The 13,842-nt window shown below is 34.2% G+C and overlaps 2 protein-coding genes and 2 long non-coding RNA genes across 9 annotated transcripts in view; 3 read left to right on the top strand and 1 right to left on the bottom strand.

Annotated features, from left to right (window-relative positions):
• The window catches only part of Efa6 (Exchange factor for Arf 6), a 27,875-nt gene extending 14,033 nt beyond the window's left edge, over positions 1-13,842 (bottom strand). For 4 of the 5 annotated variants that reach the window (XM_081987465.1, XM_081987469.1, XM_081987467.1 and 1 more), the window contains exons 1-4: positions 13,617-13,842; positions 2,353-2,419; positions 2,047-2,100; positions 40-371 (exon numbers count right to left, since the gene is read on the bottom strand). In XM_081987465.1, coding sequence (XP_081843591.1) covers positions 40-371; positions 2,047-2,100; positions 2,353-2,419; positions 13,617-13,751 — 588 coding nt within the window. In that variant the 5' untranslated portion in view covers positions 13,752-13,842. The remainder of the gene's footprint in view (positions 1-39; positions 372-2,046; positions 2,101-2,352; positions 2,420-13,616) is intronic. The other variant, XM_081987468.1, reaches the window with a different exon arrangement.
• On the top strand, positions 3,371-3,833 carry LOC145734250 (uncharacterized). Its single transcript, XM_081987521.1, has 2 exons — positions 3,371-3,531; positions 3,586-3,833. Exons 1-2 carry the CDS (start codon positions 3,393-3,395, stop codon positions 3,777-3,779), a joined length of 333 nt encoding a protein of 110 aa, XP_081843647.1. The 5' UTR covers positions 3,371-3,392; the 3' UTR covers positions 3,780-3,833.
• On the top strand, positions 7,375-7,945 carry LOC145734253 (uncharacterized). Of its 2 annotated transcripts, none has more exons than XR_014179394.1 (3): positions 7,375-7,515; positions 7,603-7,714; positions 7,773-7,945. It is a non-coding gene; the product is annotated as an uncharacterized LOC145734253 (long non-coding RNA). The 2 variants fall into 2 exon arrangements; XR_014179393.1 differs by having other exon boundaries at positions 7,764-7,945.
• On the top strand, positions 11,608-12,155 carry LOC145734255 (uncharacterized). The gene is made up of 3 exons (XR_014179397.1): positions 11,608-11,714; positions 11,770-11,952; positions 12,022-12,155. It is a non-coding gene; the product is annotated as an uncharacterized LOC145734255 (long non-coding RNA).

Raw genomic sequence — 13,842 nt, 5'->3', positions numbered from 1 at the left:
TTAAGGCTTAAATACAGTAACCGTCATAAACTAACTAACCTTTTTCTGTTGTTTGGGTATTATACTAGTAGTCTGTGGCATCCTGGAGATGTTGAGTATGTGCTCGCCGGTCATCATGTAGGCCTCGAACTTGGGCGCCCCCATTTTGGTGGAAGGCGGTTCGCCCTGAAGTCGTTCGTGTTCGAATAGCAGGGGTTCGTGTTCGGGCGGCAATCGACCGTTGGTGGCGGCCAAATGCCGCCCATGATGAGTCCGGTGCACTGCCGGCTCAGGGCGCGCTCTGCTCCCTAGAGGAGACCGTTCTCTGGGGCCTTGATCGGCCCCGGTCGTCGACTGGAGGTGTTTCCGAACCGTCGATTTAATCTTCGGATCTAGGAAACGTTTCACTTAATGGCTGTTCAATGAATTGTTGTGTATTAAACTAACGTGTTTCTGGAAAGTCTTTACGGAGAAAAAGTAAAAATCTTTCAGTGAGTCAGCTTTGCTAAATATAAGTACCAAGAAGAGCCTACTGTCGTTGACGTAATCGCCTACACCCATTAATAAAAACGATTGGGTGCAATTTTATTACCGAGTTCCATGTCCGTTTTTTATCCAGAGTAATTCAATTGCCTCCTCCGGACTTATTAAGAGGAATGCGAACATCCACAAGCAAGGACGAAAGAAAATTAATGAATTTTCCGATAAAAAAACTTCTGGAAAGTCTATTTTGAAGCAAAATTTTCCAGGCAAAAAAAAAGGTGTAAAACTGCTTTTAAGCAAGTCTCTCAATATTTTTTCCGAACGAACTTGACTGTTTGCCCTAGTAGATGTTTAAATGGGTCTCTGTGGATGGAAACAAAATCGATTTCCTGTTTTATCAAACGCTTCCAGCGTAACGACAATTCCTTTACTTCTTGCCAAGGGCGTTTTAATTAATTATTTACGGTTGTAACACGAAAATTATAGTTAAGCAACTTAGGTAGCTGTTTCGGAGAGGCTGTTTATTTTCGCTTAAACGTGAGAAAACCCATTTATTTTTCTCAAAAGTGGCACAAGTCCAAAAACCAATATTTTTAATTATTTTTCCTTAAAATAAACAAAAAAAAAACAACACTATTATACAGTACAAAAAGTTGTACAATCTCTAATAAAAATTTGCTAAAAACAACCAATAAAATTTTAGTGCGACTTGTAGGTATTGACCTAAATACCCTACAATAATACGCTGATGACTGATCAGTTTGCTATCAATCAATAGACGAAGTATTGTAGGTACACGTGAATGAAAGCCGACCCTGGGATTATCTGTACAAACAGGTTTCCAAGAATACCATGCCATTTTCTTTATTACATCTAACTTTATTTATTACATAGAAGCATGGTATTTCTTTAGGTTTTTCAATTTTTTATTCCATTAATCAAATAATTGTCACTTTAATGCTAAGTGTAATATTTGCATAAATCACAGCACTGTTGGTAATTTGTGATTGGTCAATTACAATTCTCCTTAAATATTTCGAAAGTTAGTAGATTTTTGGAAAAATTGCATGATGAACCAACACTCGACTATAAAACACAATTAACGCCACACAGTTTTGGAAAGCATGGTTTTGACACCTTGGTGAAGGAAAAGAACCACTTTAAAGACTACTACTAAATAATTTTTTAAATAAAACCCAATTCACTACATTAGTTAGATTACTTGCGAAATAAAATTTTGAAAAACATCACTGCAATCTTACCATTGACAAACTTTAGTAAAAAAACGAGAATAAAACTCTAGACTCATTGAGAGGAGAGTCAGTGCTTGTCAACAAAGTCCCTTCCAATATTTAGAAACTTGGCAACTGAAAGACTTTTTTAATGGATTAGTTACAAAACTTGTTAACGAGGACATTGAAACTGTAATTCTAGAAACGTGTACTTGAAAGCTGAAGCTTAAAGCTAGCACATGGTTCAGCAGTAACAGGACAGTTTTAAAATGGATTTTTAACCACTGTAATTTTCTATTACTACTGATATACCAGGTGGTTTTTACAGAACATAAATGTGATGCAAGCTTACCGCGTTTAATTTTTAGTGTGACTGGGTCTGAAGATAATCGCAGGCATTTTAGAACTGAAAAGCAAAAATGTGTGTTATTAGTGGTGACCGAACATTTCCAAGAGTAATTAGCTTTAGTGTCGAATGAGATTTTTATTGGGTTAAAACGTGATGAATAGTTAAAAAGCAGTTAAAATTACTTGGTGAATTGGTAGATCGTAAATCTTTCAATAAACTTGACTTTGGCAAACTAAGTGAACTTGGAGTTAAGTAGCAATGATGTAAAGTGATAAAAGCTTGAAAGTAGAAGTTCTAGATGGGACTTACCTTCTCTAGTGCTGTATTTTATAACGTCAGTTTCATTTACTTTTAATATCACATCTCCAACCTGGACCTGAAATAAACCAAAAAAGTATTAATATGACTTCCTAGGATCAAAACAATATACTTTTGTTTGAACGAGAAGAAAAGACTTTGGAGCACTCTTGGAACTAAGCGCATTTTCCGTTTAACACCGGTTTCATTTAGCCTCTTCTTCGCTTTTTCCAGAGAAAATCGGTGAAGTATTAAAACGCTACTCGGAGGATAATATAGCGCTACGGCCTAATGGAATTTCCGGGATGGGAGAGTGTTTTCTAGGGTAAATGCATTGCTGTGCATGAAATATAAATCGGAGAGACACAATGCATGTCTGGCACGTATTGTAAAGTTTGAAGTATTTCATTAAAATGTATTTGCAATTAATAATCAATCAGCCTAGATATGAATATTTGATTCAAAAATTTGTAGTTAAGTATCAAATTTGTTAAAACCTCGTAACAGAAAAGACGTCACGTTCGTAGGTTTGAAAATTGCTATTAAATCACCATGTGTCGATAACTGGCTTTTGTAGATAAGTAGTTAGCCTCAAACTTCGTATAAATCAATCAGTGCATCATATTAGCCTTGTCGGTCGCCATTACACTACAAAAATGGCATAATTACACTAAAACAAGTACACAGAACAGTATTCTAAGCGAATTATTTTATTATGGCATTAGAAATGATGATGATCCACTATAAAGGATGACGTGATTATTATTGTAACAGTTGAACCAGGCTACTTGTTTTGGTTAAACGCACATGTAATTAATGCTTTAATGGTTTGTGATCACTTGGTGAATGCTGAAATGCTATAAACAGTTCATCAAAACTTCTAGGAAAATACATCTGAAGAAAAACCTAACCTAGTAAACAAATTTGTACAAACAACATTTATGCAGAAAAAAGATTATAATTAGGGTTATCACTAAGGGTTATCATATGAGCCACTCCTTATAAATAGCGTTCTGACCAAACTTGATCCAAATTAATCTCTTCCAGAAACAATGAAGGTCTACTGCTTCTTTTTCTTCGTTTTAATGACTGTCCTGGCCACTCAGGCTCACTTACTGGTTCGAAACGTTCCGGATGTAACTAGAAAAATTCACGGATCCTACGGTGCATTCAGGGACTTCACCTCAGAAGGTAAGTAAACTAACCCTTCGATTAACATAATAATTAACAAACAAAAAACTTTAGATTGCGATCAAGCCCATGAAAACCAATGGACGAGGTGCGCAAACAACGAATCCCCTGCCTTCGCTTATCACTGGAACAACAAACTGAAAGGGTGCGAAAGAGTGATTTACAAAGGGTGCGGAGCCAGCAGGAATAATTTTGTTTCCGAAAGGGACTGCAACAATCAAGCCAAACCGGTTTGTGGTAAAAAATAAAATGTAAACAAATGTCGAATCAGATTAAACCAAAAATTAAAATGAATTATTGCACGTGGACCTTTATTTATTACCCTAGAGAATGCTGAACTGTTAACATTATGACAATGCCGTAACTGCAGGGAAATGGTAAGTGGGTCGATATTTTCCGGCAAGTTTTTGGCTCCGGTGAAATTTAATTAAAGAAGTCTGAATGACTATCCAAATTAAACGGTCATAAACAGAATATAATGCATCGTATAATTAAACTGAGTAATTAAGGGTTTTTCTAACTTTGATTTAAACTCATTATAAAAAAAATTAATTATTTTTTTTTGCTTTTAGATGCATTCTATTATTTGTATGTGGATGGAAAAAAGTATACAGTAGATAGTTTTATTTTTAAATTGCATTAAGTAAATAATTTTATTATTTATAAAAGCAAACTGATAATGCAATTTGCGTGCATTTTAATAACATGTTTTCAGATTTTGTTCTATTACATATTTGGAAAATGTATCCAAATAGTCAGATTATTGCTCAAGCTTTTTATTAGGATTTTCTTGATAATCCATTAATTTTACTAGTTTAAGCACAGTATGTTAAGACTTTTGTAGAAATACTAGTCAAAAATGTAATAGGATAACCAAAACAAGGCAAAATTTTTGCTCCTAAAAATGGTATTTGGAACAGAAGAATAAAGGTCGCCAAAATAAAACAAATTTAGCGTGATGACATTTAAACATGTAAAGAGAGGTTGAACGTTAAAATGATTGTAGAAAATTAGTATCAAATATTGTAGCAAACAGTTAAACCACAAAGATTACTAACTTTTCCAACTTGTAGCTAATAAATCCCACCCTTAAACATTATAACATTTCAAAGACTTATTAATGACCAAAACTGCCCTAATAAACGAAAGTAAGTATATTCTGAAAACCTCATAACCAGTTTAACAATCTGATAAACATTGCACTGCAATTAAGTTTAGTAATTACAGTTTTCGATTGTTCCGACTTAATCTCTGCAGCAAAAATAAATCTAACATGATTTACTGAAATTTTGATGTTGCATCCTAGAATTTGTTATTTATTTGGTTTATGCAGCTTTTAATCATTTCACTATTTACAAAAGGGTCTTACCAAGAGAAAGATCTGTAGCATGTGACAGGAACCCGCCATTGTCAGCTTCTTCTGTCACATTCTATTAACACTTCTCTTGAGAATTGACCAGAAGACCCCTGGTGGATTTTTCTGCTTTTAAGTAAATTTGCGTGTTTATTGCTGGTCTGTGACGATCCTAAAAATTAATCTGTCTGCCTGGTTAATGTATGTTTTAGTATGATTCTCGTCGGATCAATAAGAACTTTAGAGCTTCGCCTGCGTTACTGCCAAATTTAGCACGTTGGCACCATTACAGCCCACATGTGCCTGTTCCTCTCTTTATATTAAAGCATATAATCGTAAAATTCAGGAGGTAATACCAAGACTTGGCAACCGTTTAATTTTTCCTGGTTCAAGAAAAAACTACTCCATTGTCTGGAATTCAGGTGTTAATTAAACTAGCCCATTGTACTATAGTGTGTAATAAACGTGGCATATCCAATTAGTTGCAGGCATGTTTACAGAGCATAATTCTGTATGACAGTGTAACGTCATCAATCTAGCTCATCTCTAATGAATTATTTTGAGGGAATACGTCAATTTTTATAAGGAAATGTGTGACTGAGTTTAGTTGAAAAGTGTGAGTTATTGCAAGCGCAGTATTCTGCAAAGTTTGCGGGGGAATAATGGTTGAACAGTGCTAAAAAGGCCGAAACTTTCGTAAATAACACAAACAGGTGCAAGGGATAAATACGGAATTATAACTGAACAAACTTCCCAACTTTATGAATATGCAGAAAAGCAAATTGAAAAGCTAATCTTGGTCCATCATGGCATTAGTAACATGATGTTGCCAAAACTGTCACTCAAATCAAATTATTATTAAAGAAAGCCTTAATGCTTGTTTTCCTGACACTTCCAAGGAATTTTAAGTATAACCACAATCTAAGTTCTCCTTAAACTCCACTTAGCCAATGTTGGGGAAACCGACATAAGAGCTCTAATGTCCGTTTTCCCAACATTGGCTAAGTTGAGTTTATGTACAGCTTAGATAAGTTTATCTGTCACATTCAAACCTCAGCTCGTCCAGTTGTTTATGAAAAGAGCAAATACCCTAGAGAAGTGATGGGGAAAAAAATTGATTTTCAAATTGATCAATGTTAGCAGAATAAGTTATTAGAATGTGTCTGGAAGGTCAAAATAAACCAATATTTAGCAAACTACTAATTTAAACAATGAATGTTTTCATGGTCAGTGTTGTACCAGCAATAACTAAGGCAATGAAGTAAAATAATCAACTATACAATTCCAGATTACTTAAGTTTTATTATTAGAATGTAAGTAACAGAAAACCCTTCATACAAACCTCTAAATCCTTTAACACTTGGAAAAATGTCAATTCAGAATGAAAAGAAACAATCCGAAGAACGTCGCGGAAGTGGAAATGAAGAATAATCACGATCGTCCACCCCAAATATAAACGAAGGTATTAAGGCCCCGTTTGACACTTTGGTCACATAACCGCAGCAGTCGACGGCGGCAAGTATGCGTTTCTCTCTCCCGGAGGCGGCAGCGCCGGTTGGCGGCAATCGAACAGACTGCGATGGGCGAGACGAACGCCAAAAACGACGAACACGAACAACATTCGTTCCGAAATGCAGTAGGACATCGGCGCAATGGCCGATCCAGTTAGGAATGTTTTGGTCCACACTTATGCCGCCCCCAATCCGTCATTTTTATAGTTTTACGTCGCCAAAATCGCATTACAAAGTGTGATTGCTTTCATGCATGATTTCCATCCAGGATGATAATTTTCCAGAAATCACGTACTATGTATAATATATTATTTTTTCAAATATTAACAATGGGGGCATGTGAATTTTTAATGTACCTATGTATTTTTTGATTTCAAATATCTCAAAAACTCGAATAGCTACAGAGACCAGTTTTGATCCAATTTGTAGTTTAAATACACTTTTGGATGGTGCTTGAAAGAAATCATGTGCAAAAATAGTTTAGACTGTGTTATTTTGCACCTAATGTGTCACATTCAAACCACAACTTAGCTTACGTTTTACTTTTACTTTACGAAATCGACTTGGAAGTATCGGGAAAACAGGCATTACACCAGAGACAAGATAGAAAGGAGTATCTTTAACGGATGTATTTATCCGAGCTGATCCGGACCTGATCGGATTGATCCGAGTTTACTGTCTTTTTCTGTGACACACACAATATCGTATCTGAATATATCATGTTTTCCTTTGTTAGCACGAGGGAAGGTGTCACTGAGATGGCGCCACTTGCAAACGTCAACTGGTCAGCGGTATTGCCAAATGGCGTTTATTTGCGCTATCTATTACTGAAAGCTATATTTCTGTCTCACTTGAATATACATTGTAAAAGTGTAAAGAAATTACATACTTTTTCGACTTGGCAATATGGAGGAAATGAATAACAATAACTTAACCTTAATTTTGTGTTTTTTCAAAAGTTGTGTTTCCAGTTTTGTTTCTGTATTAGTTTTAAATTTAGTTCATAATTTAGTTATTAAACATAATTTTTCTTCACAATGCCGCGTCGACGTGCATTATTTGTGGATTAGCCGAAAATGAGGTCAACAAATTATATGCCATTCCCTTCAATTTGGAAAAGTAAGTAAATTACAAAACTGCACTAAATCACAATAAAACTGCACTAAATTCCATATAAATACATAATTATAAAATGTCTTTCAACAGGTGATTAATTATTGGCTGACGACTAAAGACAAAGTCACTACTATTCCAAAGTTTGATGAGCTTCCAGATCAAAATGCACTTTGAAGCTTATATGAGAAGCTGGATGAAACAGGTATGTTGTAACTAACTGTACTGATGTAACTTATTTAATAGAAATTAAGTAATTTCAGGGTCTAGTTGGGTTTTTAAGGGATTTTTTCCCAATCGTTGCAACCAATGTTGGATCAGTATTTATTTTCCCCATGCAATTAATATGATATAATTTTTTACTTTGCATGTTTTTACATGTTTTCTTATAATCAAGGTTACTTATTTGTCGGTAATATACTGTTATTCAAATGCATATTATACATTGGTATTATTTTGTCACTCTTCCACACAAAATGCGGATATTGCACTGTTGGTCTAAACCATTTTTAAGTCCAATCACTGTTTAGTTAAACATTGCAATGGAACATAGGAATCCTAGGTAATTTAAATTATTTAGCTACAAGTCATATCGAACCATCTCAGATTTGTTGAAAAACTATTGCTATTCCGTTTCAATGACATTTAATAGAGAAGGATACACATACACTAATTGGAAGGGACAAAACTTAACAGCATTGCTGTGTGCTAACGTTGCCAAGAGCATCAAAAAATAGGTAGAGCTGTTAAAAACAATAAAAGAAGTAGCAATGTTAATTAGGTACAATTTCAGTAAAAACAATAGAGATTTCATAGTAATTGAAACATTAAATAATTTATAGACACTGACATGGGATGAATTCATTCCCAGACCAATATCTGGAAACCCTGTTCCTGTTCTATTTCCAATCCATTTATCTTTTTACTACTCAATCCGTCTTCTGACACGTCTCTAGTCAGTGAGGAAAATTACCATTTAAACGTAAGCTTTAATAAAAGTAGAATTAATTGATTTTATAATTTCCAGAGATGAAAAATATGGATGAAATTATTTATTAATGCAGACTAAAGGGTCAAGGTAAAGAGGAAAGTGGAAGGAATAAAAGAGAAAATCAAACGTAAATTAAACCATCTAGAAAATATATCTGTCTTTTCCCAATCATAAAATTGCTCAAACTACTTAAAATGTATGGTAACTTGTAAACAACTAGAGAAAGTTCCACAAGGTATTTTTAATAACAATTACTGTTCGTAAAGTCTTAAATTTATGCTAATTTTAACGATTCAAAAATTACGTTCACTTTCATCAATTTTTTTAACATGGGCAATAAACAAAAATTCTGTTCTATTTCAGCTCACATATGTGCCATAAAACTAGTAATAAAGCTTGCGCGTAGTTACTTATCAACTGCCTTAAACCATTCATTTTCCTTACACAATTTTCTTGAGATTATCGTGGACGAGGTCTACAAAATTGGCATGTACTGCATTGGATCACATATTATTTATACCAATTCTGGCAGCTTTCTAGACGTCGCGACGCTTTTGATTTATGGTAAAGGTATAGTAAATCCACCAAAACTTTAGTGTGGTCTACATTTTCTTGTTATTGTTATTTCCTGAAGGCTAAAGTTGACAAATGATTTGCAAGCAACGTTTTAAAGCCAGAAACAATGGATTCAAAAACTTTTATCGTTAACAATAAATATTCTCCTAGTTTACTTTGCATCCATTCAGTTTCTAGCACATAAATAGTATTTATGAAGTTTACCGAATGCAGCGTATGCAAATCTTGCATAGTGGTGTACGTGTATAATAGTCGCCCTTAACAGTGGTCGGAAATTGCGGAAAACCCTATCAAAAATCGGATTGAATATGACAGCCAAGTCTGGGGGCCACTTGATAATAACCATCAATTAGAAGAATAGAACACAAAGGGAAAACAGCATCTGTTGATTTAGTGCAGACGTATGAAATTAATTTCTTTTATTGAAGAAAATAATTTGTACATTTAAAAGCAGCTGAAACCCTGTTACTGAAGCAACAAATACCAAGTTAAAGGCATCTACTAGATCTTAAAACAAATTACTTAATAGCCCCAATTAACGCAGGTGAAAACTAGATTTGCTTACAGATTACGGGTTATTTAAAGATAACCGATTCATCTCCCACAAAATTAGAATTTATAGCACAAATCTAGAGAGGATATTGACCGATTAACAGATAAGAATTTTTACCAGTCCTGACCTATAGAATACTGTCTTAGGTTAAAGATAATATGAGGACATCCCTATAGATTAATAAAGCTTAAAAGGGAGATAATTAAATATGTGGGTTATTACCATTTTTAACATTTGGCAAAATTGAGGCTTGTACAAGAAATTTAAAAAAAAAACTAAAAATGTGCTAAATAAGTATGACAATTTGAAATAAAAAAAAAATGTTGTTTAGTAGGATAAAATTCCCATTAAGAAACAAAATTAGGTTCAATCCAAGACCATTCAAATTACTTATACAACCTCCTCCTAGAAGTCCTAGATAAACAACTTTAAATCCCAATAACAACACTGATTTCTTTATACTCGTTTTATATGGATATAACTTTCCTACTGCTTGAATTTATAAATGCTGACGTAATGCAAATTTCCACTAGTTTCCATTTTGTGTTAATCCCCCCAACTTTGCATCTTACCCTCCGCATTACCATCAAGTTTGTTTTGCCGGAAACTCTTTGTTTTTAACTAAAATAGTTTATAACTTGACATAATAAGAACCGAATAAAAGAAACTTTCTTTACTGCCTGAAAGTTCGATGCACTAAAATGAATTCTTTCAGTTCACCTAGTTTAACTAGTGAGTCTCATTTATCTACTGGACGTTTTGTGGGAAATCGATTTATGGCAGTAAATTTCGGTAAACAAAAGAATGAAACGTTAAAAGCAGGTAAGGAAATATTTAACTCCAAAACCATATTGGCTTTTCTGGGATCTTCTAAACTTACAAAGTAACATAAATTACATCGGAAACTCGTTATTCATCAAGTGCTCAATTTACTGGGTCACAGCACTGTTGAGGGGATGCTAAGGGCAAATTTAGGATTAGAGAGGTTCTTGTAGTGGTGTTTCATTTTCGATGCATATCCAATAAATTCTGGGAGGATAGGTAAACGGAAATTGTATTTGCATTGAATATGTCTTGTATCAATTTAATCTTCTATACGTTTATAAAGCATAAAAAATTGATTTTCCGGAAGATTTCAACTCTGACATTTGCTATGTAGGAAATTGCCAGGGGGCCATCTAATAATGTGTAATTGGATCCGTGGAGAAAACATCGGAAAGATACTTTTTTACCAAGAAAATGACAACAAGAGTCTGGTATTAGTTTGATAAAATATCGCTGCTTTAACTAGTCAAAGGATTTAAATTTAATCCACCCCTGAAACAGATTAAAGTTTGCATCAGTTTGATGCTATTTTACACCCTTTGATTAACTACAGTGTTATTAGGCAACTTTATTAATGGAATCCTAACTAAAATCCCATTATAATGTTAAAATCAATTTTACGATCCAATTCCAATGTAACATTAAGCCTGCAGTTGTGACTTTTATAACCTCAAAAATTGGGTGGAAAAGTCTTTAGAACTTAGTAATTGTGATTCCAAACGAGATGGATTTAAAATTTAACAGTCTTCTATAAAACAGCTGTAAAAGTTCTCATAATGAACCTTATTCCTGAAAATGTATTGAAATAACTTAATAATGAGTTTCAGTCCCACCTTGCTCTTGGATTTGTTCAGTGTAATTTTACTAATCAATCATTACTAATTTAATCCAGTGACATCGAACTTTCCATTAAAATTATAATTGAACTCCTAGGGAGCTATTTAGAGAGCATCCCGATAATTATTATAACATGAACAGAAACTCCCAATCTCACTAATGATAAAATTAAGATAGTTTTGGAACTATTCGAAATTCACTCCCATAAAAAAGCTGCCAGGGGTTTAAGTAACACCTTGCTTATACATGGAATTTTGTGCTGCATAACATTCACTTGGTGTCGCCTTTTATAAATCCTTCGAGGGGCTTAAAATATCGCGGCAAGTGTCCAAAGTCAAAGCCGTGGAGTCGTTGCCACTATTCTAAATAAAATGTTGGGCCTAGGAGGATAAGTGAGGCTAAAAATGACCACAAGAAGAATCGGTAAAGTATCAAAAACTTGTGAATGAATTCCACAATAAGAAGATTTGTATTTTAGACACTGTAAACGCAGCACCTCAATTCATACTATTATGGTGTTATCTAATATTATGCTTATACAAGATGAGTCATTATGGATATTCCCTATGAGACAAAAGAAGCAAACCCCACAAAGCATAACAGGTCAAGTTATAAACTCAAAAAATCTCACCATATCAAATCAACAATATACACAAAAACAGTGGGTAAAAAAGAAATTTGAATGCTTTTCAGTTTTCGTGCAATGAATGTTCTCATTTAGTAATTTCAGCGTTCCCTGAACAAATAAACGCACGCCACAATGGCCTTTCGGTATTCAGGGCTCTAAAGGGCGTCTGTTGCTGACCGCTCCTCTCTGGTCTCCAGTGCCTCATAGAGTTTAAACAAAAATTATATTAACCGCAGCACAACTGAAGTACAAATAAAAAAAGAGTGCAAATTTATGGCTGTGTTGTCCTAATTTTCAGTTTTTTTTAGCACAAACAACTTTGGACTAAAGTAAACAGTTGGTAATGTTACAAAGGCAATCGATTTAAACCTTTTAAGGCCTCTATCATCACCAAAACCAAAGTGAAATGGGGATGTGGGCAAAAGGCAAATGGAACTAACTGGCTGTAATTACAGGGTACTAGATAAAAGGTTCAATTTGCCTGGATGATAATATGAGAAACAACACTATTCAAATCTGTAAGCAATTTTATTACAGCTAAAATATTCCATCCATACCATCAATATGGTAAATAAGTGTTATTTAGCACATAATTGATTATTTAATTAAACCCCCTTAGGAGAACATAATAATTGTATTACATTTATCATTGCTAAGTAATAAGCAGATTAGCTTAATTACCTTATTTTTGTTTACCTGTAGGTTACAATTAATTTGGCACATATTACTCATTATTCTAGAAGTCCATTGAAAAACATCAGGTACACCTACTTATCAAGGTTTATTTGATCACAAGTTCAGTCAGATGTGCATACTAAGTACACAAAAGATTATACTTATTAATTGATTGGTTTAAGGGAAATTGCATTATTGTCTTGCTATTAATTCCTTAGGTTCAACTAAACTGAACCTAAGCAAGGGACTTTTAGGAAACAGGTAGTGGCAAAACCCTTAAAGACACTTTTCTATGAAGTTGGTACAGGTTAAATCCCTGGCCTGCAATTTGACCATTGTGTTGACCAGGGCTCATAAAATTTAATATTCAAAAATAGGTAAAAGGTTTGGGAATCCTTTGTAAAGGTTTTTCCTGGTTGCACTAACCTCCAAAAGAACAATAAGTCCAACCCAGCCTGATTACACCTACTGCACTATGCATATTCAAGAAGGCTGTTTAGTAAGTAGTGTTTCATTAAATGTATGGGGCCATTACAATACTTGTTGACCAAGAAAAGTGGTCTAGATAAAGTTACTTAACATTAAACTGCATTCCAATGACAATCTGGCTGTTTCACCACTTAGTCATGATAGTAATAACTGTTTACACTTTGGTGTAGGCATTCTGGCAAGTTTTGCTAATATAATTTGGTTGCAGTCACTATACCTAATAAACTAAGAGGAAGTAGACTAGCAAACAGGTTTTAGGTTCATTTAAGTTGGTTAAAACTAGGGTTCAAGTACAATATAAATGTAGTTAATGTGATGTCAAGATGAAAGTCTAATTTATAACTGTTGTGTGTATGTAAACCAGCTAGTTATTATAACTGTTAGATAAACTAGACACAACTGGAATACATAAAAGGCAAACATGATTGCAAATAATACCTTTTTGTTTTTGATTGAAACAATTTGTTTATCCAGCTGTCAAATGGGAACGGCAAAATGCCGACTTTTGATCAAAACAAAATCGAATCGCTTACCTCTCCGCTTTCGGCCGCCGGGGAATCGTCCAGAATATTGTAAATAATCGGCGGCAAACCGGGTTTTTGCAACAACGAAAACCCTAAACCCGAATTTTCGTTCCGATTTAACACTACCAGCAACTCTTCAGCCATTATCGGATACCATTGATTTTGATATTTTTTACACTTTCCTGAACAACACTCGCACCCTACATAACCTCGTTCCTAACTGAATAAGGCAAAC

This window comes from Ips typographus, linkage group LG9, assembly GCF_016097725.1.
Source record: "Ips typographus isolate SLU linkage group LG9, UJ_Ityp_2.0, whole genome shotgun sequence".
Classification (NCBI taxonomy): domain Eukaryota; kingdom Metazoa; phylum Arthropoda; class Insecta; order Coleoptera; family Curculionidae; genus Ips; species Ips typographus.
The sequence above is the reverse complement of the archived record's forward strand: the minus strand, read 5'-3'. Positions and strand labels throughout refer to the sequence as shown.

Excerpts from the sequence above, each read along its gene's own strand:
- LOC145734250 (XM_081987521.1), top strand. The coding sequence starts at position 3,393 with ATGAAGGTCTACTGCTTCTTTTTCTTCGTTTTAATGACTGTCCTGGCC. Across the intron at positions 3,532-3,585 it reads CAGGGACTTCACCTCAGAAG|ATTGCGATCAAGCCCATGAA; the intron begins GTAAGTAAACTA and ends AAAAAACTTTAG.